At 40.8% G+C, this 24,561-nt stretch overlaps 1 protein-coding gene across 1 annotated transcript in view; it reads left to right on the top strand.

Moving 5' to 3' along the window:
• SLAIN1 (SLAIN motif family member 1) overlaps positions 1-24,188 on the top strand; it is a 61,988-nt gene extending 37,800 nt beyond the window's left edge. The window contains 5 exon segments of the mRNA XM_040487280.1: positions 6,483-6,632; positions 8,702-9,043; positions 15,727-15,882; positions 21,103-21,385; positions 23,100-24,188. Of these exon segments, the coding sequence (XP_040343214.1) occupies positions 6,483-6,632; positions 8,702-9,043; positions 15,727-15,882; positions 21,103-21,385; positions 23,100-23,175 (1,007 nt within the window). The 3' untranslated portion in view covers positions 23,176-24,188.
• The last annotated feature ends 373 nt before the right edge of the window (positions 24,189-24,561 follow it).

The following is a 24,561-nucleotide window of genomic DNA, read 5'->3' as shown; positions in this document are numbered from 1 at the left end:
AGTTCATGAGGGTTCTGTTCTCATGACTTAAGCTTCTCCCAATGGCCCCACCTATAATGCCTTCATGTTTGGGGGTTAGCACTTCAGCATGTATTTTGGGGGACACAAACATTCAGACCATGGTACCTGGATGAGAAATGTGGCTGTACTGTTAGAAGCTACTAGAAAGAGTAAGAGCACTGCTCTCCAGGACTTCCTCAGCCAACTCAGATGCTGCACTATTGGAGGTAGCATTTATAGAAATTCTACTAAACCCTCTTTTAGCTGTTTTATGAACAGTTTCCTTTTTTTTTTAAATTTTTTAAATGTTTATTTATTTTTGAGAGAGAGACAGAATGCGAGTGGGTTAGGGGCAGAGAGAGAGGGAGACACAGAATCCGAAGCGGGCTCCAGGTTCTGAGCTGTCAGCACAGAGCCCGACGCGGGGCTCGAACTCACGAACTGTGAGATCATGACCTGAGCCGAAGCCAGATGCTCAACCGACTGAGCCACCCAGGCGCCCCAACAGTTCCTTTGATTGTAAGAGATGGTAGCATTTCAAGAATTTGAGTAAGCTTTGTCACCTTCTTGTAAGGCTTTCTGCCAACTAGCGTCCTTGGCACGACCCTTCACTTTAACATTGCAACCTAGCATGGCAGGACCTAGCTCACCCTAGGCAGGGACTCCTGTTAAATCTTGATGTGTCAATCACCTGATCATAGGCCCTAGTCATTAGTAATATAAAGTCATTTAGGTGGAAACCAGAAGAGTCACACACACAAAGTTCAACAACTGAGTGGCTATTAGGAAGTATTAATGAGTTGTGCTCCTACAGGTATATTTCTTCATTGAGCTTTTATCCAGCTGGGCTGAAATGTCTAAGGTAACTTTTGTCTTCAAAGATACTGTGTATATTAAGTTATAGTTAATAAAGTTTAAGAAATTGGGCAAAACCATTTAGATGTTAAGGTAGGAATGGTAAAATGGTTTGAAATAAGGAAATGTTAGTAAACTCACCAAGATTTTGACCGCATTGCACTTTGATTTTATACTGTATGCCAGACATTGTGTTCAGTACTGAACTGGCTATCCCTGTGGTGAGAAGAAAATGTGAAAATAATTGTTTCTAGAAGATGTCCTAGCACTGCTTTATTTTTGAACTCATTTAGCTTCATGGAGTTACCGATCTTTTGAGGATGATCACTGAGCTTCTCATTAGATCAGTTACTCTTTTTCCTTTCGTGTGAATTACTGCTTTCTTAAGTTTGACTTTGATTATATGCAGAGACCTACATGTTCAACAAAAATTTGAATATTTGCTATATTTGCTATGAATCTAGGCAAGGCATAGAAGGAATGTCATTGGGGCTGGAAAGGTATTTGTTAATAATTCTCAGTTTGGAGAATTAAAGAAATTTAGATTCTTAAACCTATCCCATCATCTGTCCTTTGTGAGTTTTCTTGTTATTGTCATCACTGGAACATTTATCGAATTAAGTTTTTTCCGGGGTGGGGGGGTTGTTATACTTAATGATTTCCAAAAAATGGTTTCAGAGGCGCCTGGGTGTCTCAGTTGGTTGAATGTTTGGATGTCGATTTCAGCTCATGTCATAATCTCAGGGTTGTGGGATCAAGCCCTGCATTGGGCTCTGTGTTGAGTGTGCAGCCTGCTTAAGATTCTCTCTCCCTTTGCCCCTCTCCCCTGCTCGTGTGAGTTCTGCCTTTCTCTTAAAAACAAAAACACAAAACAAAAATAGCTTCACAGATCTGTAATTTACTTTTTCAGTCTGGCAACTTTGAAGATGTACCGAAAATAATTGACCATTTTTGTTTTTTGTAGAAAGATGAGGGTTCAGTCCATACCTTAGTACCTAATCACATTTATTTCCATAGAAGATGCTTGTTAGATCAGGGAGGCAACATAGAAGGTTTTGCAGTACAGGTGTGTTAGCAAGGAAGTTCAGAAACACTAGAGGTGGGTAGGAGGGCATGGCAGTGGGGAAGGGTCCTGTGAGATGATCCGGAGTGCCTTCTAGATCCTGTGTGCCATGAAAAGCCACCGCAGTACTAGTATCCGACTAACACAGCTTTGGTCATGACTTTCAGGGTGGGCTTGCCAGGGACGGTGATGGCGGCTACAGGTTGTTTGAGGAGTAGATGACATTCATCTGGTGCGAGGTGGTGAGCATCCTGGTCAAGGAAATTGCAGTAGGACTACAGAGAGCATGTGGGAAGGAGTGTCCTGGGAGGCTGTCCAAATTAAGGTATTTAGGAAGGAAAACCTTCAGCATGTCCTGATGTTTGGGCCCAGCTCCGTTATATCTAGGGCTTGGAATAGAACAAGCAGATACATAGTCCCAAGCCTCATCCCAAGTTTGAGAAGCCCTCTACTTGTAGTACTTTGCAGTAGAGTGTAAGGAAACATAACTGTTGTTCAGAACTTTGTTTCCCATTTTCTTCTTTAGCAATGCCATCTTACTCCTTTTTTAGGGTCATTTCAATCATCCCTGAGCCTCTCAAAAAACATCCTCATATGAAAAGTCCATTAAATTAATTAACTGAAAAAGATAAAATTGCCCTTTAGAAGGTTGTTTTGTTTTATTCGCTATAGAAATGCTTTCTGGGGCACCTGGCTGGCTCAGTTGGTAGAGCATGTGACTCTTGATCTTGGAGTTGTGAGTTCAAGCCCTATGTTGGGGAGTAGAATTTTACTCACAAAGTATTAGCAAAAAAATAAAAATGCTTCCTGTTACAATTCCTACAATTCTTCAGCTACATAGTGAAGAATAAGTAGGATGTGATGGCTTCCTGTCCTTTCCCCTCTCCTCCTCCGCCACAGCCTCGGGTACTAGTCTAATGTTGTTGTTTTGTTAGCTTGCCCCACGATAATTCTCCTCCCTCTTCTTAAAAGCCTCCATGCCAAAGGACAATGTAGAGCATTCTTTCTTGCAATAGATGCTAATTGTGTTCTTAGTCAGGATCTTGCTGTCATTGCCACAATCACTGTACCATTGTGCTGGGAGGCTGGGTCACAGTAGTTATTGTGCAAAGTAGTGAATGCTGTTTACTTGGGATGCATTGTCGCCTGCATCTGTGGGTGAGAACACGCAGTTACTGTAATTTGCCTGGCAAGTGATCAGACATCATCTGTTAAGCAAGTTAGCAGTCACAAAGAGCTATTGATCCTTTTTTTTTTTAATATAGAATTTTAATGAGAAATTTTGAGTCCTAGAGATTAAAGGTGCAGGAGTGGCTACCTTGGGTGTGTTGCATACCAAGCCCTACTTTGCAGTGTGTTTGGGAATCAGGTTTGTGTGTCTAGAAGTTACAGGACGGCGAATGGCAGCCTCGTGGGTCTCTGCTCTGGCTGAGCTTGAGAAGAGCTCACCCTTAATTACAGGTTGGGTAAGTGAGGTGACTGCTGTCAGTCAGGAGTGACGCTGTGCTGCAGGGTCCCCTTCTGGACACTGGTGAATTCTGAAAAGTGTGATCCTTGTGCAGGCGGCTGCTTTCCTCTTTCACTTGCAGGAGGAAGAGCTGTTTTGCATGTAATTGTTGGAATGGGGCGGTACTTACCTCGACGACTCTTGCTGAAATAAGAGGAAACACTTTGCTCTTTGAAATAACCTTGGTGATATTTTGCAAGGCTCTTAAGTATCCCCATTTTGGAGCACATTATTTTCTTGACTCCCACACCCCATCGTTTCTGTCCCTTCAACTGCACTGCCCAGTTTGAAGTGCTCCTCAGCCATCTGCTGGCTCATTAGTGGCGCTCATTAAGAGTGGTCTGGGGGGTGGGGCGCCTGGGTAGATCAGTCCTTGAGCGTCAGACTTCATGATCTCACGGTTCCTGAGTTGGAGCCCCATGTCGGGCTCTGTGCTGACAGCTCAGAGCCTGGAGCCTGCTTCAGATTCTTTGTCTCCCTCTCTTTCTGCCCCTTCCCTGCTCGCTCTCGCTCTCTCTCTCTCTCTCTCTCTCTCTCTCTCACTCTGTCTCTCAAAAATAAACATTAAAAAAAACATTTAAAAAAAGTGATCTGGGGATGCGAGTCAGGCAGTCCTTTTCATACTTGCTGCTTCAGGTTTGGTGAGATTTCCAGCAAATACAGTCCAACTAACTGCTTTATGTGAAATTTAAGCTCCTCTGTATTTCTTATCTGTTCCCTCCTGCCCTGCTTATTATTATTAGTCCACGTCTAAGTGATTGCTTTTTAGAAGAATGGATTTTGCTTAGCAAAGTAATCTGTATGCCTTGAAGGAAGACTATGTGATGTTTGGTGTGACTTACTCAAGTTTTTACGGTTTTGAGGTCTTTTGCATGATCCCAAGAACTCGGAAATAGCAGGGGTTGGCATTTTGGGCCGAGGGAGATACGTTAATTCTGTCAGGTGAAGCAGTGTACGAAGAATTAGATCATTTGCCCATTGTAGGTAAAATTCCTTGTTGTTCCTTAAAGTACTAAATTAATAGTATATATAATCCTACCTTTAAATGTTACATAAGTAATACATGTTCAATACAAAAAATTTGGAAAATGTTTTTTATTAAAAAAAATGCAACAAGTTGCCAGTTCATCTCTACACCTTCCATCAAAAATAGCTGTCATTAAATTTTGTGTCCCTCTCCTGCGATTTTGTATTGTTTTTCCATAATCCTTGGTTTGGATGCAGGGCTGTTAAGAAATGCAGCAGTTCCTTTAAGTTTGTGTCCTGTAAGCCAAGAACAGGTTTCCTTAAATATTGCTTGATCAACATTTTCCATATTAAGTGGGTTGAAAATGAACCTTAGGAAAAAATATGGGACTGTGTATAGGTAACAGTAACATTCCCCACAGTTTTTAAGCTTGAGCTTTTTTGGACACTGAACGTTTATATTATTACAAAACACTTAAATCCTTGTGCAGAAATAGGAAATAGAAAGCATTTCTAATGTAGAAATTCAAAACAGGTTTTCATTATTACACAGGTATATTGGCTTTAATCAAGCTGATTCCTAGGTCTTAAATGAAGGTATCAGTAGGACTCTAATTCACAAATTGCCTGTTTTTAAATATTTTCACCTTCGATATGTGGAAGTCATTTAAGTTATCCTTATGAAAAGTTGCTTTGTCTTTTCATTTTTTTTTTTTTAACCTCTCCCCTTTCTCCTTCTGACAAATTAGCACCTGCTTCCGGATAGCTAACTGCTGCTGTTTATTTTCTGCTTCTGTGACAGCTAGCCGATGGCGGAGTCTCTTCTCTTCAAATGTCTCCCTGGCTTTTCCTTATAGTCCTGTTGCAAGACTCAGCCCTTATAGCAATGGCATTAATACTCCCAGCTTCTCTAAAACCTCAAATAAAGCAATACTAACACCTGAAAGAACAGGTAATATTTCAACTTCTTGACCAGCTGCTTGCTTTATCATTCAGTCACCAAAAACAGCTCACCTGTCCTCTCTTACTGAAAAGTTGAGGGTGATCTTGTGACACAGATTGTGTGCTGCACACTTACTTTGGGCACCGAGAAGGCTAGCCTTCCTTTGTGCTTGAGCACCATTGGTGTGCTCTCAAGTGTGTGCAACAGGCAGTTTTTCTGGTTAGCAAAACTATACGTATATGGCTAGATTTCCAAATGCCTAGTGTGCCTTTAAAATTAAATGTCGAACACAACTCAAGTGTTTTTATTATGACTCAGGAATGTAAACCTTGTATGTCTTAATTTTTAAAATTTTATTTTTTCTGGTAGCTTTTTATTAAGCCAGGGCTCCATAGGAAAAAAAAAATAGCCACAGTAGCTTCTTATGAGATGAAATTCTCACCATTTCCTTATTTGTCTCAGCATTGGTGTGATTCCATTCCTACAGTTTTTATCCCTTTGGGGCCTTTCTTCCTTCATTCTTTTACCCAAGCCATTGCTTTTTTACTTTTGTGGGTGACTTCCCATCTCCTGGGAGTACTGTACCCTCTGTTGTTGAGATTTTATATATGCTTCTGTGTATATATGTGAGCCTTTTACATGTGATGTTCTTATTCATTCATAGCTCTATTTGTACCTGTTTGAAAAACGGACCAGATTATAGTTTAATCTTAAAATTTATAATCCGTTACTACTAGAGAGAAGCATATGTGATTATTAATCAAAAGTGAACATGGAACTAAGTATTCTTCTATAATGTCTTCAGATATATACTTACCTAATGGGATGCAGATTTCAGCACTAGTGATATATATACATTTTAATGTGGTAAAACCATAATTCAATCTGCCCTCTTAACAGTTTTTTGGTGTATAGTGCAGAGTGATTTTTTTTAATTGTGAAAATTGAACCTGAAAAAATATATGTGAATCATGAACATGTGAAGGACGTGCATATTGTCTCGCCATTGAATGGTTACGTGTTGGTCACCCTTCAGTGGCATTATGAAAATAGGAAGAAAATTGCTGATTTGATACAGGAATTGCAAAGCATTATGTAAATATCAGTTCTTCAGACCAAATGATAAACCTGTTTCCTTTGTTTTTCAGGTTACACATCCAGGGGCTCCCCTCTCAGTCCCCAGTCCTCTATAGACAGTGAGCTGAGTACTTCAGAATTGGAAGATGATTCTATCTCCATGGGATATAAGTTACAGGATCTCACTGATGTCCAGATCATGGCTCGTCTCCAAGAAGAAAGTATGTTCTCTTTAAAGTAGGAAACTTCTTAAATTAGAGTCTTCTGCTTGAAATGTGAGGGGATAGGGAGGCTTAGGCATTTCTCCCAAGGTAATGGGTAAGCATTAGATTCTTTTTCTCATGCCTACCCTACCGTGTAGATGGGCCAGTTAATGCCCCTCAGGCTTTCATGGGCATCATAAGTTGTTAGGACATACTCTGGTCAAAATACATGAATATAAAGACATCACTGGTACAGTTACTATGGAAACCATTTGTTGGCTTCTTAAAAAACAAACAAATATGCAATTCCCATAGACCCCAGCAAGTTGCAGTCTTGGGCACCTGTCCTAGAACAGTGGAAATTTTTGTTCACATAAAAACTTATACATGAATGTTTGTAGCAGCTTTATTTGTAACAGCCCCAAACTGGAATGAACTCCGATGTCCTTCAAGAGGTGAATGGTTAATCAGGCTTCAGTGCTCCCATACCAGGGAGTACTACTCAGCAGTAAGAGGGAGTGGACTGTTGATGCAGGCAGCATCTTGGATGAATCTCCCAGGAATTCTGCTGAGTGAAAAAAGATCTCAAGAGATTTCATTCTGTGTAATTCCATTTATATAACATTTTGGAGTGAGAAAATTTTACAATTGATGAGGGTTAGAGACAGGGTGTGGGATCTCAGGAAGGAGGGGGACGTGGTTATAAAAGGGCAGCACAAGGGATTTTCGTGTTTTGTGGATTTTTGGAACTGTTTGGTATTTTGACACTGGTGGTGAATATTTGATCATACAGGTGATAACATTGTACGGAACTTAATACTTCCATATATATGAGTAAAACTGAAAATATCTAAACAAGTTGGGTTTGTATCACAATATCCTGGTTGTCATATTGTTTTATAATTTTGCAAAATGCTACCATTGGGGGACACTGGGCAAAGTGCACAAGAGATCTCTGTGTTCTTTCTTAGAACTGTGTGTGAGTCTATAGTTATCTTAATTCTAAACTCAATTAAAATCCATCGACAAGCTTCTCAGGATAAATATAAACATAGAAGAGATCATTAGCGGTGGGACAATGTATCAGTGGCTCTGCAGGAAAGTTAACAAATCTAGGAGTGAACTACCGCAAGGTATTAAAGGCACAATAAGATGTAGATCACAGAACTGGGCTAGGCTTGGTTTGGAGTTTTATCTTTTCAGGTCAACATAAGTAGAAACAGCCAAGTATCATTTCATTCAAGCACAACAACTTCCTGTTTTCAAAATTAGTCAAGGCTACTATGAGAAACATGGTAATGCTTATGGAGAGTTTGATAAGATCCATTCAGAGGGAGAAAGTGATTGTTTTATGTTGTTATTTAGGAATAGTAAAATAACAGTAACGCTTTATGAAAATATATGACTAGACAATTAATGTGAGTTTCAGAAGTTAGTCAGGGAGAGACTACTTTAAAAAAATTGTGGTATTGACCGTGAGATGAAAGGAATAACTAGAAACTTCCAGTTTGACTATTTTTAGTTGGTTTTCATTTAGGATAATCCAAAACTATTGAAGAGTTGAAGTGTCTGTGTGCTTTGAAAAAGATAATATTAGTAACAAATAGAACAGAGAGGTGACCTTGTTAGAAAATATTTGTACCCCAGGTTTTGAACTTTGCTTTGACTTTGAAAGCTGGGGTGGGGAGCAGGAGGAATACCCCCTGGACAGAGATTGGATTATTTGAATTGTCTAACTTATAACATACTGTTTGTAATGATGATGAATAGCTTTTCCTGAGTATCTCTCCAGATTTCTTAAGGGATCATTTGGGGAAATTGACAGACACTGATTGATGAACTGTAGCAGTGTATTTCTTCTTCATTGGAATTGGGGCAATTTTTTTGCACAACAGGATAGTCTAATCTTAGACATCTGTTTGGTAGGTAAATGTATCTGTTTTCTTGGGACGTAACAAACTATGAACAAGATAGTGGCCTTCATTTGAATTATTTGACAGAAATATTTTTCTGATGCTTAACTGCAACTTAATTTTTGCTGGATTGAGATGTCTCATGAGGTGATACTGTTTCTTGTTCTGTCATAGGTCTCAGGCAAGATTATGCGTCCACTTCAGCATCTGTGTCCAGACATAGTTCCAGTGTGTCACTGAATTCAGGAAAAAAAGGGACATGTAGTGATCAAGAATATGATCGATTCAGTCTGGAGGACGAGGAAGAATTTGACCATTTGCCGCCACCTCAGCCTCGTCTTCCAAGGTGTTCGCCTTTCCAAAGAGGAATCCCCCATTCACAGACTTTCTCCAGCATTCGGGATTGTAGGAGGAGCCCCAGTTCCCAGTATTTTCCTTCAAATAATTACCAGCAGCAACAGTATTATTCACCTCAAGCCCAAACTCCAGATCAGCAACCAAATAGGACCAATGGAGGTAGGTTATATGTGTCCTTTGGTATTTAGTGTGCTTTGATCTTTCATATAGGGCCAAGAAATGGTTTTAATGTCAGTATAAATAATTGCTAAATGTTTCCCAGATTTATTAAGTATATCTTCAAGAACTTACCAGTATGGTCTGAGTTGAAATCTAAAATTGACCAGTTTCTGATCACGTGTCCCAGACTGACAGACGTACAGCTTCAAGAAAACCACCACGATGTGGCCAGCACAGGATGAGTCATGCATATGGGGCATCTTTATGTGGTTGCTAGTTCAGAGGCAGGACGGGCAGGTGGTGCTGGCTGAGTTCACAGTGGAGCTCCGTGGAGCCCATCGCACTGAGCGGTGTCTCCTTTCCTCTCCCGCCACCTCAGTCCCGCACTGCCTGCTCCTGTCATGCGGTAATGGATGGGAAGCATGGATGGTGATGCTTGTGCACATCCCGATTTAGGACAAGTTTGGATGTGTCTTTCCCTCTGACATCTAGAAGTAAGATCTGTGTACCAGGAGGGATACGGAGGCTGATACTTGGCGTGGTAACAGGAAGTTGATCTGCCCCAGCGTCACTGTCAACGTGGTGGGTCAGAGTATGTGTCATTCTCTTGTGTGTTTTTTCCTTTCTCCATATTCACTGTTAGTCTTACTTCCCCAATCCAGGAGGTACAGTCCTTGACCTCCAACAGACTAGGGAGAACAATCATGTAATATTCTAAGCCTGCTATGATTTTGTACCAATGACCGGTCAGATTTCACATGCAAATCCTGTATAATATGGAGAAATAAACCGTATTTATAATTACAGCTCTTAGTTATTACATAGCACCATTTCTCAAAGCTGGGCCCAGGAGTGGTGAAGCAGCCTATTTAAAAGGACTGCAGGGCCAAATACAAATTGTATTCATGATCACCTGTTACCATGTTTCTTGTTTTTACCTTCTCTTCTTCTGTACTTGTATCATTCGTGCTAATTGAGAGATCCTTTGAAACTATTGAACATTTCAGTCATAATTTCTCTTCTAGTATTTCTAGATATCAAATTTAAAAGGAAAAAAAGTGGCAGCTGAGGCATGTCGTAGTAACTAATTTATTAATGCTCTTAATGCCAGAAAAGCGGTGTATTCCATGTGCGTCATGAAAGTCTGCCTCGCTTTGAAATCGAGGAAAAGGACGCCTCGAGTTGTTGCTCTGATGGTTGTCAGGTGTCTTAAAACATCGTATCCTAGTTGCCCAGCAGATGCTGGCCCCGCTGCTTGCTCCGTGTTGCCAGCGGATTGTTGTCTTCCCTTAGAAGAGGGGTTTCACCTTACACCGAGCACCACGATGAAAAGGATCGGTTTCCCTGGACCTGCGCTGTGATGACTCCCATAAGGAAAGCAGAGGCACCCCACAGCTTAGCGTCCAACAGTGGCAGTTTCATTTTTCCTAAAAGGCCTGGGCTCCATGCGCAAAGGAAAATCGAATACGACCACGGTTTTCTGGACTGGACTTGTGGCCGATTAACTTGGGGGTTGAGAGTGCAGGCTCTGGAGTCCAGTCTTGTCCCACCACTTCTGTCTTTCACAGGTCCCTCGGGTCTCCATACACGTTGCTTTCTTTGGCTATTAAAATGTGGGCAAATAATACCTCTTTCTCGGAAAACTTAGGTATAATTTCACATCAAATCATCTGGTACACACTCTTCCAACCTAAGGAACAAATGAAATAATGACCCTTGCACTGCCTGGATGAAAAGTGCTGGGAAAGTAAATAACGACTGACTGTCTCCCCTCCCACCCTCATTTTAAAAAAATGTGACTCAGATAACTGACCCTTCATTTGTTACCATGGAATATCAGTTGAACAAAATTGTGAAATAAGAGTGGCAGCTTTGAAACTAGGCCATCATATTTTTTCTAAATTCCTAAAATAATATGGATAGGAGAGAATAAATTAACGATCCATTTAAAATGACTAAAGGGGCACCTGGGTGGCTAAGCCGGTTAAGTGTCCAACTCTTGGCTTTGGCTCAGGTCACGACCTCTTGGCTTGGTGCTTTCAAGCCCCGCATCTGGCTCTGTGTTGGCAGCGAGGGGCAGCTTGGGATTCTCTCTCCCTCCCTCCCTCCCTCCCTCTCTGCTCCTCCCCCACTCATGCTATCTCTGTCTCTCTCAAATCAACTTTAAAAACTAAATAAAAATGACTAACAAGAAGTCACCAGTGCATATTTATGTTTATTGCTTTCGTAGCTCCAGCGCTGCCTAGGTTCAGAAAAGAGGGCTCTTAAAATTTATGGGATCAGGGTGCCTGGGTGGCTCAGTCGGTTGAGCGTCATGAGACTTCAGCTGAGGTCATGATCTTGCAGTTGTGAGTTTGAGCCCTGCATCAGGCTGTGTGCTGACAGCTCAGAGCCTGGAGCCTACTTCAGATTTTGTGTCTCCCTCTCTCTCTGCCCCTCCCTCGCTCATGCTCTGTCCTTCTCTCTCTCAAGAATAAATAAAACATTAAAAAAAAATTTAAAAAACAGTTATGGGACTATTTACAGGGGTTATAAAATTAAAAGCATATTTGGAATAGTTTTCCAGATGTGAACAATGACTAACTCTTGTAGGAACTTTTTAGGGTATGGCAGGGGTTGTCTGTGGCATGAGGTTAGCACTGTTAGCCCCGGGCCCTCCCTTGTACCCTGTACTGATTGGAAGGCTAGATCTGATTGGTGGGTAACCACATGTCCCCTTTATTTCTGAATACTCTTGAGTCTTTGTTTCCTAGAGTGGTAACTCTTGTTGCTGCTTGAGAAATAATAACATGAGAAGACTCCCTTGAATTCTTTCCTCTGTCTGTTCCTCCAGCTTTCCCTGCTGCACCTCAGTCCTTGAGTGCAAATTGCTGATTTCTTGTGAAGATAGAAATAGAATGTTATTTTTGATTCCTTGAACACTAAAGCATATATGGTCATTAATGTGATCCACATTGTTTGACAGGAAGAGTGTACCTCATTTCCAGATGGTCCCTGACATCGCTTGTAGATGGGAGCTTCACCCAGAGGAGAAGTGTTCTAGATATTGACACTCGGAAGTGTTTACTTTTAAGAGCGTATTTCAGATTTAAAGCTTTGTGAGACTGACTTGCTGCTTACAGGAATAAAGATTGGTTTCTAAAAACAGATACATCTAGATTAATAGAGATTAAAAACACGACAACCACATCTAATGTGTGAACCTTGACTGATCGTGGTTTAGGGGGAAATGCTTATGAAGGACATTCTTGATGGGAAAATTTTGTATGTGGATTATTAAAACCTATTGTTAATTTGTTTACATGGAATGAAAGTATTGTGATTGTACAGAATTTTCTTATTCTTTGGCCCTACCTAAGATTTCAAAGTGCCCGGGTACCTTTAGGTTTAAAATTTAAAAGAAATTGTGGCAGTGGGAAGGTCATAGTGACTAATTTATTATTGAAGCTCAAAATACCAGGAAGAAAATGTATTCCATGTGCTTAATGGAAGTCATGACATCATATTAAAACTGAGGGAGAAGGCATTAGTGTTCACATGTCCAGAGATCTGCAGCTTTTATGTGGCTTCACAGCAAACAATTATGTATATATGTGGAGATGAATTAATTATGGCAAAATGAAAACAACTAGCATATCTAGGTGGAAAACATGCAGATACGACACTGCTTTTCAACACTTCTGTATATATGAAAACTTTTTCAACTTTTTAAGATTTATTTATTTTTGAGAGACACAGAGCAAGTGAGTTGGAGAGGGGCAGAACGAGAGAGATAGAATCCCAAGCAGACTCCTCACTTTCAGCGCGGAGCCCAATGCGGGGCTCGAACTCACGAACCGTGAGATCATGACCTGAGCAGAAACCAAGAGTCGGACGCTTAACCAACTGAGCCACCCAGATGCCGCTATGAACACTTTTATAGTAAATAGTTTGGAAACTTAGAAATGTAGAAACTCAATTCATATTCTAAATGGTAGCATATAATTCTTTCCTTGTGCTCCCTGCAGCTTAAATATATATAGTCAAAGTAATTTAGTCTTGCATTAATAGAAGCTCGCTTTTCATCCAGTTAGTGTGATGTTCAAAAGATCTGGATGTAGACTCTAAGACCAGTCCCTTCTCCCTTATTTCTCCTACCACACACCGTCTGCCAACATACACATAAATAACGTGTGCTGAATGTATTAAATGCCTGCTGCCTGGGGTTAGGAACTTTAACAAGAATTTAGGAATATGAAACCTATGGTTGTGCAAAATAGGCCTCAAGGAGATATTGAGGAAAATGGTCAAGAAAACTAACAGTCAGTGTCAGTATTTGAGCATTATTAACTCTAGAAATACGTACCGGGAATAAGGATGTGTTGTGGGAGTGGAAATACCTCCGCTAGGAGATATACAGAAAAAGTTAGCGAGGTCGACATAATCTTCTTTTTGGTCTCCTCATAGCACTCTTTACACTTTCTTATTTTACTTTCTTATGCTTATTATGTAAGTATACTTATTATACTTGTTTACTTTTCTGTCTTTTCCCTAGACTCCCGCAAAGAGGCAAAAATTGCTGGGCAGGGCTCCAGTGACTGGGTAGAAGTAATGTGAAACAAGCAGTGCAAAGGAGGGGGGAGAAGAGGAGTTTGGTTTTGTCCTTGGACACATTTTGGATTAGTGTTCAAGTATATCATTTGTTTTCCAATTTAGCCTGAAAGAAAGTGACCACAAACTTGAGTGCCCTGGTATGTGTCTGTTGGTGTTTTAGGGCATATGCCAATAAAAATAAAAATACCTTGGAGAGTAGGGGGTGCATGAACAGCATGAGATAGTACCATGGTTTGTAGTCCTGCAGAGTTCCAAATGTTTCAAATGTTATTTTTCTATATAATTTGTTCCATTTGGGAAAAATAAGATTTAACGTTAAATTTTAGATTTTCTCTTTAGGATGGATAATGGAAACAAGATTGAGAAGACCTGGTTTAGACTATAAACTCAGAGTCAGGGACTGGACCTGTGGTACAGTGTGGTCCCCCCGGCATCTTCTGGGGTGCTTGGCATTTAGTATATACGTGGTAAATTTCTGTGCCCTTTTTCATTCAGTCACTCCACAGAGTGGGGAAGGGTGGCCCAGTGGAGGGACAGTCCAGTCTGTGACTGGAGTACGTCACAGATGCAAGAGCATGGAGCACTGGGCAACTTCCTTCATCCACTGCATGGGAGACTAGGCAGAGGGGTGGGAGTAGCAGGAGGTAAGGCTGGAGAAGGATGCGGGGCCAAAACCTCGGAGGGTCTCATGCAGGCCATGCCCAGTGGCTTGGGCTTTCGGATGAAGGTGGCAGCGTGATTGGAAGGCTTTAAGAGGGTGACTGGGTGTGTGCTTGTGCTCTTGGGAGACTAGAGCAGGCTGTGTGGGAGAGGAGGCCGAGGAACCGGGTAGGGGGCGTGGGGACCAATTAGGAGGATTTTGTAAAAATGTGAGTGATGAACAATGAGGTCCGAACCCAATGTAGTGGATGATACATTAACTATTAGGCAGAACTGACAGGACGTGGGAGCGGGGGGTATAGAAGGGAGGTGCGTCTGAGGAGATGGCCCCAATTTCCGGATTAGAGGACTTGCTGGGCAGGGAGGGTGCAGCCAGCTGGTCTGAGTAAGTGTGGAAGGTGCGTGTGTGAAGGGGAGGAAGAAGTGAATCCGGTTTTGTACTTGAATGGTTTTGGCTTAGCGTTCAAATATATCTTTTGTTTTCTGAGCTTGAGCGACCTGTTAGGGGAACTTCAGTTTAGGGACAGTGTGTCTTGTGGTCCTGTGCTGAATTCACAGCTCAGCAGCATGGGGATCTGTGGGCGACTCTCTGCTGCCCTCTTGTGGCAGCATGTGTGCTCAGCCAGGACAATGAAATGGAAGCATTCTCTTTTCAGGTCTCAAGAGGTTTAGTGGCTTACTCATAGTTAAAACTTTCCAGAAGTTAATGTAGTCATGTTGGTGTGATGAGTGGGTATCTCAGAACATGTCAAGTTAGGATTTTAATAATTTTTTTCCCCATTTTTCTATGCTAGCAAGAGATACAGTAGGTGTTAGTTTGGTTCTTTTTTTTTTTTTTTAATTACTATGCAATAATTTCTAGTGTCTTTTAAAACTAAGTGGCTGTTAAGATTATTCTCTAACGTCACTTTGATACAAATTTATCCATTTGTATACAAATAGCTAATTGACTAGCTAATTCCTACTTATTTTTATAGAACACATTTTTTTATTTTTTATTTTTTTAATTTTTTTTTAACGTTTATTTATTTTTGAGACAGAGAGAGACAGAGCATGAACGGGGGAGGGTCAGAGAGAGGGAGACACAGAATCTGAAACAGGCTCCAGGCTCTGAGCCATCAGCCCAGAGCCCGACGCAGGGCTCGAACTCACGGACTGCGAGATCATGACCTGAGCCAAAGTCAGACGCTTAACCGACGGAGCCACCCAGGCACCCCAGAACACATTTTTTTTTAAACAGTTGCTTGGTAGAGCCTTTCTTGGAGATACTAAGTGTGCTTTCTATACAGAAGGTTAATTCTATGGTAGCTTGTTATAGTTCATAACACACATAATTTTTATGTTATTGAGTATAATATTTATATTTATTTTTGAAAGCTCCTATTTTAACTGGCATAAACTTATGATTTTCGACTGAAATTCTTTTCTAGACAAGCTCCGAAGAAGTATGCCTAATCTAGCTCGGATGCCAAGTACAACTGCTGTTAGTAGCAATGCAAGTTCTCCAGTCGCCGTGAGAAACAGTCAGAGTTTTGACTCAAGTTTGCATGGAGCTGGGAACGGGATTTCAAGAATACAGTCTTGCAGTAAGTGTGACAATTTGTAATTCGTTAGTAATTTTTAGTTGTAATACAGTTAGAAAACTATCTTAATATTTCATTTTTTTTTTCTTTTGCAAACATGGCAGGAAACTTCTCCTTGTGACTTTTTAACTTCACCATTACAATTGAGTGGTATTTTCATCAGTGCATATGTTATCAATTAATAATTAGTAAATTATGTTTAATCCTCTAAACCCAAGGATAGCAGTAGAGGCACTACACGATGATTAATTTGTTTGCTTGTCGTATGAACGAAAATAACCTCTTTCCTTGCAGATCTGCTGCTTTCTAGCTATCTCTGCTTGATCCCTTTTCTCTGAAGAAAGCATATTTGTTCAGTCTTGCTCTTACCTTTGTGTTGTTTTGCACCTTAGTGTTATCTTAGCTTTGTTTCTCTCAAAGTGAAGTTATATTTTAGCGTGCAAAGTAGTACTTACCTGCTCCCTTTCAGCTTACCACACAGTCTGTCATTCATTCTCTGGATGTTTTACCCAGCAGTGAGCCATGCAATGAGTGTGAAATCTTGTATTCATATGTTTTTATTTTGTGTGGGGATGTGGTGGTTCCAGGGCCCCCCTCCCATTCCCGCTCGTGCTGTTTACGTGAGTAGTTGGGGTTAAGTCCGACACTGATCCCTGGGAGGCAGACTCACGGTCACAGTCCCAGTGTTGGTACCCAAACGTAGGAGGCCTGACGAATGTTCAGAGTGTGCTGGCCAAGTCATCAACCAGGGTGGTCTGAAGCCCTTCTACCTCAGATCCATTTTGGGGGTTCACGTGGCATTTGCCCCACATGAGATGGTTTTTCATTTCTTATTGTCTTAGTTGCTAAAGACAAATTGACAACATTTACCGTGCACAAGGAACTGTGCTAACCGGTTTATAGCTATTGTCTTACTTGGTTCTGCTAACAACCCTATGAGGTCGTTTCTGTCCTCGTTCCCATTTTGCATTTTGAGAAAACAGATAAAGGAACAGTTTGCACAAGGCCATGCAGGTGAAGGAATAGAGGCAGAAGCTTGTTCTGATCACCCCAGAGTTTACGCTGATCTTTCCCTTCTTTATGCAGCTTGTTGCTGTTTACCTTTGTCCTACAGCCCAGACACATACCCTTTGAAAAGGCTCTGTTGATGACCCTAACAGACTTCCCCATAAACCCCCAAAACATATCTAGAATGGATTAGATTTTTGGTGCTTACCTTTTTCAGTGTGTCATATTTTATGGTCTTTATCTTCCATACTAGATTATCAGCTTAGCTGATTTTCTGTGCCTAGCACCTGGCACGCTGCCTGGTATATAATGAGTTAGCAGTAAACGTTTGAATGAATGAGTAGACGAATGCCATAGGGCTGTATCAGATTAGGGCTTAATCTGTTAATATTGGAATTAATGGCTTGTGTAAAGACACGGAAGACGACCTGTGAAATTTGTTAATGGTGGGAAACAGAGCTACTAATTTCATGTCAGGCAGCTAGGACAATAGGCCAGATGAGATCATGATGAAATTTAACTGAGATTAGTACACAGTTCTATACTTGAGTACAAGAGTTGATCGTATTAGTGTAGACTAGGAAAATACAGGGTTGTTGTTTTTTTTAATGTTTATTTTTGAGAGAGCGCGTGAGTGGGGCAGGGGCAGAGAAAGCGGGGACAGAGGATCTGAAGCGGGCTCTGTGTTGACAGACCGTACCGAGCCTGATGGTAGGGCTCAAACTCCTGAACCATGAGATCATGGCCTGAGGTGAAGTTGATGCTCAACTGACTAAGCCACTCAGTCACTATATTATAGTTTTTATAGTAGCAAATGTAGTAATGATTAGGAATTTTTGTTAACTCTGACTCTGTGTGGCTTAATAGTGTGATTCGAGTCCCAGAAGAACATATGTAGCCCAAAATGGAATGCACACAACAAAGAATGGCCAGTTATGGTCGAAGTGGTCAAAAAATTATGGGAATGTAGAGCATAGAAAACAACTTGAAGTTCCCAGCGACCAAGTCAGTGACAGTTGAAGCCACAGAAAAAAATAATTGTGAAGGATTATAACCAACAGAATAACCACAGGTCCATATGTAATGGACTAAATACATAAATTGAGAAGGGAAAATTCTTTACAGGAGAATTCCAATTCATCAATGTAAAAAAATAAGGTAGAAAAATCGGCATTTGAAAGTCAAACATAATAATGAGAGAAGAAAAATCCTTTAGAGCACTGATGTGCAATATGTCGGTCATATGCTTCTTTCAAATCTTAGGATTCTGTTCTCATTTACTTTTTTTTTTTTTAATTTTTTTTTTAACGTTTATTTACTTTTGAGACAGAGAGAGACAGAGCATGAACGGGGGAGGGTCAGAGAGAGAGAGGGAGACACAGAATCTGAAACAGGCTCCAGGCTCTGAGCTGTCAGCACAGAACCCGACGTGGGGCTCGAACTCACAAGCCATGAGATCATGACCTGAGCCGAAGTCTGACGCTTAACCGACTGAGCCACCCAGGCGCCCCGTCATTTACTTTCATTTGTAAGCATTCTAAGTGATTATTCTTTATACGTTCTAAGTTTATACTCTGACGATTCCTAGTTCTGGACCATTTTACTTTGGAAAACACAGAGGTAAGATAATGTTGGAAAGGCAGCATGATACAGAAAGAAGAACACAGGATTTGCAGTAAAACAATCTGAGTTTGGGTCTTAATCATATGCTCTTGGATAAGTTATATGTCCATTCTGATTCTTATTTGTAAAATTAGGATTATGTCTGTTTAACTCTCATCATTTTTTCTTCTTTTAAAATACTCAAGGGGTTGTCTATTTTGTTTGTGTATTAGGAGAGTTCATAGGATGATTTTCCTGAGTAACTTGTGTAATTTCATTTCAAATGATATTGATTGGGATGTCATTGAGTCTGTAGATAAATTTTAGGAGAATTGGTATCTTCATAATATTCTTCTATTTCATTAGTATGGAACATCTCTTCATTTAGATCTTCCTCACGTCTCTCAGGCTAAGTGTTCATGGCTTTCTGAAATGAAGTTTTAATGCATCATAGTAAAATTTATTCTTAAGTGTTTTTTCAAACTGTAGTTTCTACTTTGCTGATGTTTAGAAATAGTTGATTTTTGCATTTGATGTTGTATTCAGTGACTTTGTTTAACTTCATTTATCGTGATGATGGTAGAATTCAGAATATATCTTATATAATGAGCACATATGAACACTGACACACATATTCTAGAAGGTTCACAAATCCCAAACTGGAATAACCCAGCCTTTCATCACTAGGCAGACAGATTGTGACATTCATACAATTGAGTACTGCATAGTGGGGCAAACATGGCTGAATGTCAAAAACATGATGTTGAGTGAAAGAAGCCAGAGGACATACTGTATAATTCCATTTATTTGAAGTTCAGGGTAGGAATAACCCATCTGTGGTGATAAAGTGAGAATAACTGTTACTGTTGTGGGAAGAGGCATGTGAGCCTTCTGGGGTGCAGATCACTTCCATGGCCTGGAGTGACTGGTGGTGACACAAGTGTGTTCACTTTGAAAATTGAGTACTAGACTTAAGATTTATGCACTTTATGTATGTGTTTCAAAAGAAATTGAGGCAAATTCACATACTGAATTTTTAAATTTAGGCTTTTTTTTTTTTCCCGAGCTGTTTTAGGCTTACACCGAAATTAGAAGTACAGAGCTCCCATACATCCCTGCACATCCCCTCCTTTCCTGGTTTTCTGCTAACATCTCGCATTAGTATGGTACATTCATTATACCTGATGAGCCAATATATTGACATATTCATTGTCAAAAGCTTACCTAACTAAGGAATGGTAGAATTGGTGGGAAAGGAACTTAGAGATTGTCAACCAACAGAAATTTTACTGTGTCACAAAAACTTGGTTGGATCAAAACTATAGCAGAATCTTGCATAGAACCTTTTTTTTTTTTTAATTTGAGTTTATTGAGAGAGAGAGAAAGCACACACGAGAACAGGCAGAGTGAGAATCCCAAGCAGGCTTTGCACCATCAGTGCAAAGCCTGATGTGGGGCTCTAACTCACAAGCTGAGATCATGACTTGATCTGAAATTGAGTTGGACACTTAATTGACTGAGCCATGCAGGTACTTTGAATTGAGCGTGATGAATATGTGTCATCAGCATTCCTATGTATAGATTTCACCTCAGATGCACTTAACATGAAACTGATTTTTTAAGGAAATCATTCAATAGGCATTAAATAAAACCATGGATTTTTTTTTTGTTTTTCTCCCTTTCTGTTTTTATTTCAAAAAGATACTGTATAAGAAAAGATACTGTATATTTTATGGTTAAGTTCAAAATCAGTTAAACTGTTTTAGAAAATGGTGCATCCATGTTTAACTGAATTGCAAATATTAGGCAGCAAAGGCTAGAATAGTTTGTAAAAACAGGCAGAGTTGTATGTGTAAGTTTTCATTAAATCCGTGATTCAGTTTTTTCCCCTTGGAGAAAAGGACTCTACAGTTTAAACTTTCTGCCAAACAGTTCATTGTTTCACATGAAATGGTATGCACCGTTGGGCGTGTAAGTATATTGATGAAATTTTTAAGAGTTCTTACCCAGAGAGTTCCCTTCATTTTACAGATTTTGCTGTTATCAAGATAATATCACTTGGTGAGTGGTTACTAAGTGTTGGGTGCCATTGTAAGGCTGTATGTGGATTAACTCATTTACTCTTCCCACCAACTCTAGGAGATAAGATAGGTAAATGTCATTATGATATTATTCAATCTGTAATAAGCTGTTTGGACCTACTGAGGCCAATAGGTACACCTGCCTTTGTGTCACAGCTGTTAATTGTCCCCTTGTTTTGTTTTCGTGAAACCATCCCCAGAGCACCCATCAAGAAAATCCTCATATCTTCCAAGCAAAGAAACTGTCCCGTGAGAACTCAGGGATGATTCCATTTGTTAAAGGAAAGGAAGTCGGTGTTAGATCTGGCTTTTGAATATAGTTAGTTATAGAAATGTTGCTGATTGATAGGATAGGAGACTGTTGTCAAGAGCGAGAATTTTCGAGTGCTAAATGTGGTCTGGAACCCGTATTTCATTTATTTCTCTCTTTATATTCCCTTTCCGACCCTATTTGTTGTGGATGCAAGGCGCGTTTCCTAAGTTGGACAGCAGTACAGGTTTTCCCTCACATCTCTGTCGTCTCCTCTTCTAGTTCCATCCCCGGGACAGCTTCAGCACAGAATCCACAGCGTGGGCCATTTCCCAGTGTCCGTCCGACAGCCTCTGAAAGCCACAGCCTACGTGAGCCCCACCGTTCAAGGCAGCAGCAGCATGCCTGTATCCAACGGCCTGCAGTTATATTCCAGCACGGGGATCCCCGCGCCAAACAAAGCTGCGGCTTCTGGGATAATGGGCCGCAGTGCTCTTCCGAGACCTTCACTGGCAATAAATGGGAGTAACCTGCCTCGAAGCAAAATTGCACAGCCTGTTAGAAGGTAGGAACCTTTGTTCATTTGTCTCCATCACCTCTTTCGCAGTTTGAAATCGGAGACTGCTGGGGAACCATCCTCACTCTTCCTGTCTCTGATGTGCTGCCCTTTATGGCCTGATGTGTGGCCTCCTTCCTCTGGAAAGTGATGGGGTTGGGAGGGGTGGTCCCTTGCGTGGTCAGGTCTTCCCTTCCTCCCTCATCACTTCACTCCTGACGCATTATTGGCTTTTGTTTTAATTTACCAGGTAAGCTCCATCTCCAGACCTTTTGTGTATTTTCCTTTCTTCAGCTTATTTGTACGGCCTGTCCCCACCCCCGCCCGACCATAGGACTTCACCCACATGAACGCTGTCCACAAGTGCAACTCCACTGACCGTTGTAACTCCTCTTTCTTACCCTCCTTCTCCATTTTCCCCCCAGAGCCTGTATCCGCAGCTGAGGGACTGTAGATTCTACCTCTTCATTAGTTTGTGGTCTGTCCCCTCTAGAACATAAATTGCGTGGGGTGGGGGGGGAAAGGAGTGTTCACTACTCTAAATCCCCAATGCCAAGAACTATGTCTAGCACAGGATAGAACTGCAAATACTTCTGAAGCAATAATTTATCAAAATAAGCAAATCTCAGGCACATGCACACCCTTGCCCACACTCATGCTTTCAAAAGCACCTTAGTGATACTAAGCCAGGGTTAGCTTATGTTGGTAAGTGTAGTATGGTCCAGGTAGGATTTTTTTATTCTTTAAAATTCCAGATTAGTTGCAAGGCACATATTAGACAAGCTCATGGTCACGATGCACCCTTCTTGAACCGGAGATCATGGAGTCATCAGCAGGATTCCATGGGTCAACAGGATTCCACGGAGGTGGGTTGAGGATAATTTGGAAGATGAGACTATGGAGGCAGTAACCACAGACAGCTTCCCCAAGAAGTTAGGCTGTTGAGGAGAGGGCCGGACCATAGTGACAGGATGAAAAGGGATGCGCCAGTAAGCAGTTTTTCCTTCTTTGTTGTCAGGACGTGTAAGTAGTCTTTATTTTTCAATTAGAAGTGTTAGTTTCTGACTTTTTGATCTGAGCTCCTATCAAAAAAACACGTGAAAGTAAACAAAAGTGAATGCCAGAATCCTACTACCCAGCTAGGAAGCGTTTCGTTGCAAACTTCATAAATTCTGGCTTGTTCTGCTCCGGTAAGTGCAGATCTGTGTTTACCGTCACATTTGACGTATACAGGCTATTGTGCCACCTCCAAACTAAGCCTCTGTGAAGGTTGTCACTGCCAGACTATAGGAGAGGTTTCCCCAGAGTTAGGCAGAAACTGGGTAGGATTCATTTTAGATTCTTTGCCAGTGTGATAGGCAGATCCTGATCTGGAAGGTGGAAAATTTCTTCTTGGTAATTTGCTATCTGCATTCAAGGAAGCAACTTTATTTTTAGACAGAGTTTATCTTTTTCTCTCTGATTTTAAGCTATTCTTTATCCTCAGTGGACATTGGTCGTTTTTCACTTCTGTTGCAACTCCTGCACCCACAGCACACATGGCAGTGTGCCGCGAATGGGGTTTCCAGCCGGGGAGCACGGTGCGAAGGTCGGGTGCGTGAAACCCAGGGTGCGCTTGGGAAGGTGCTAGTGAGTTGTCCCTGGTGGGGTGGAGAACGGATGAGAGCGAGCGCTGGGACTCCTGGCAGCATTAACGGTCTGTTTCCTTGTCTCGTCCCTTCAGTTTCCTTCAGCCTCCAAAGCCTCTGTCTTCACTCAGCACGCTGAGGGATGGAAACTGGAGAGACGGTTGCTACTGACGCTGTCTCGCGTACCCTTGAAGAATGGGAAAGACGTGGAAATGAGGGTTGAGTTACCTAGCTGGCTAGGTAACCGTGAACGTCGGGATATTCTTTCCCTTTTGCATTTTAACATATTTACTGCATTGTTTTCCAATGGACCAAGCGCCAGAGACTAATTATTGCACTTAATATTTGCCTGAGATAATACTGCAACGTTCTCAAATCCACGGTTGCAGTATTGTGACACTTAGATCTAGGAAGTTTTTGTAGAACTGCTATGTACCTGAATACTTTTTGAGAGAATTGAGATGTATCAATAATGCTTTCTTTGCCATGAGTTTTTTAAAGTAACTTGTTCTATTTACTTACGTGTTCTAAACATCTTCCCGTTACATGTTCTGTATTTTAATACATTGCATATTTACAACTAGGTTCTATAATTTATGCTTTGAAATTTACTTTTTTATAGTTTACAGGAATTTTATTTTTTGTGCCTATTTCTTTTTACACCTATGTGAACCACTATGGAACAACTTAAATTTTGTGCCATAAAAATATTTTTGTGGTAAGGTACTATTTTTTTAGCTCTAGGGATATATCAGCAAAAATCCACCATACAATTTGAAAGACCTAATTTTATGTTGAATGAGCACAACATAAGCTGAAGCATTGCAAGGAGATAGCCAGACAGCAGTTAGATGGTCTTGTCTTTTTCATTGTTAATTTATTGTCCTACGTGGGTTTCAGATTTATAAAGGCATCACAGGCTCATTGCACTTAATACCTGCAATGTTTGCTACTGTACCACAATTGATTTTCAATACTTTATTACAGAGGATGAGAAACTGTAATGTTTTATTAACAATGCTTCTGGAAATGAATGCATTTTAAAGCAAATAAATCTTTTTGATAGACCTTTTACAAAACCCATTTGCACTAATGAATGCTTTCTTATGGTATATGACTTAATATTTGTTACTGTGTACATTGCTCTTTTGGAATGTTCCGAAATAAAGACTATTTCAGCAATACCAGGTCACGCATGAATGTGCAGCATAAGCAGTATAAATACCATTTCTGTGTTTCACGATAATTGTGAAAGCAGTCATTGTCGCTGTGTATCTCGCACACAGCATTTAGATCTGAGGCAGGTAGGCAGAATACTTACACTTGTGAAAATTATTCCTCTAGAATGCTCCTGATAAGAAATGGGAGGTTTTGGGTCTCAGGCCATCAAAATTCAAGTAGCCTCTGGCCCAGAAATACATATATGGATGAACGCTGTCCACAGAGATTAATATTTTACAGGGGTTGAATTTGAAATACTGTCTCAGTATCAGCAAAATCTTATTATACACTATATCTGGTAGACGTTGGAAAACTTTTCACCTCAAGGTACTAGGG

Source organism: Herpailurus yagouaroundi, unplaced genomic scaffold (assembly GCF_014898765.1).
Source record: "Herpailurus yagouaroundi ecotype Mexico unplaced genomic scaffold, PumYag 164, whole genome shotgun sequence".
NCBI classification, from domain to species: Eukaryota; Metazoa; Chordata; class Mammalia; order Carnivora; family Felidae; genus Herpailurus; species Herpailurus yagouaroundi.
This window is presented reverse-complemented; position numbering and strand designations above follow the sequence as displayed.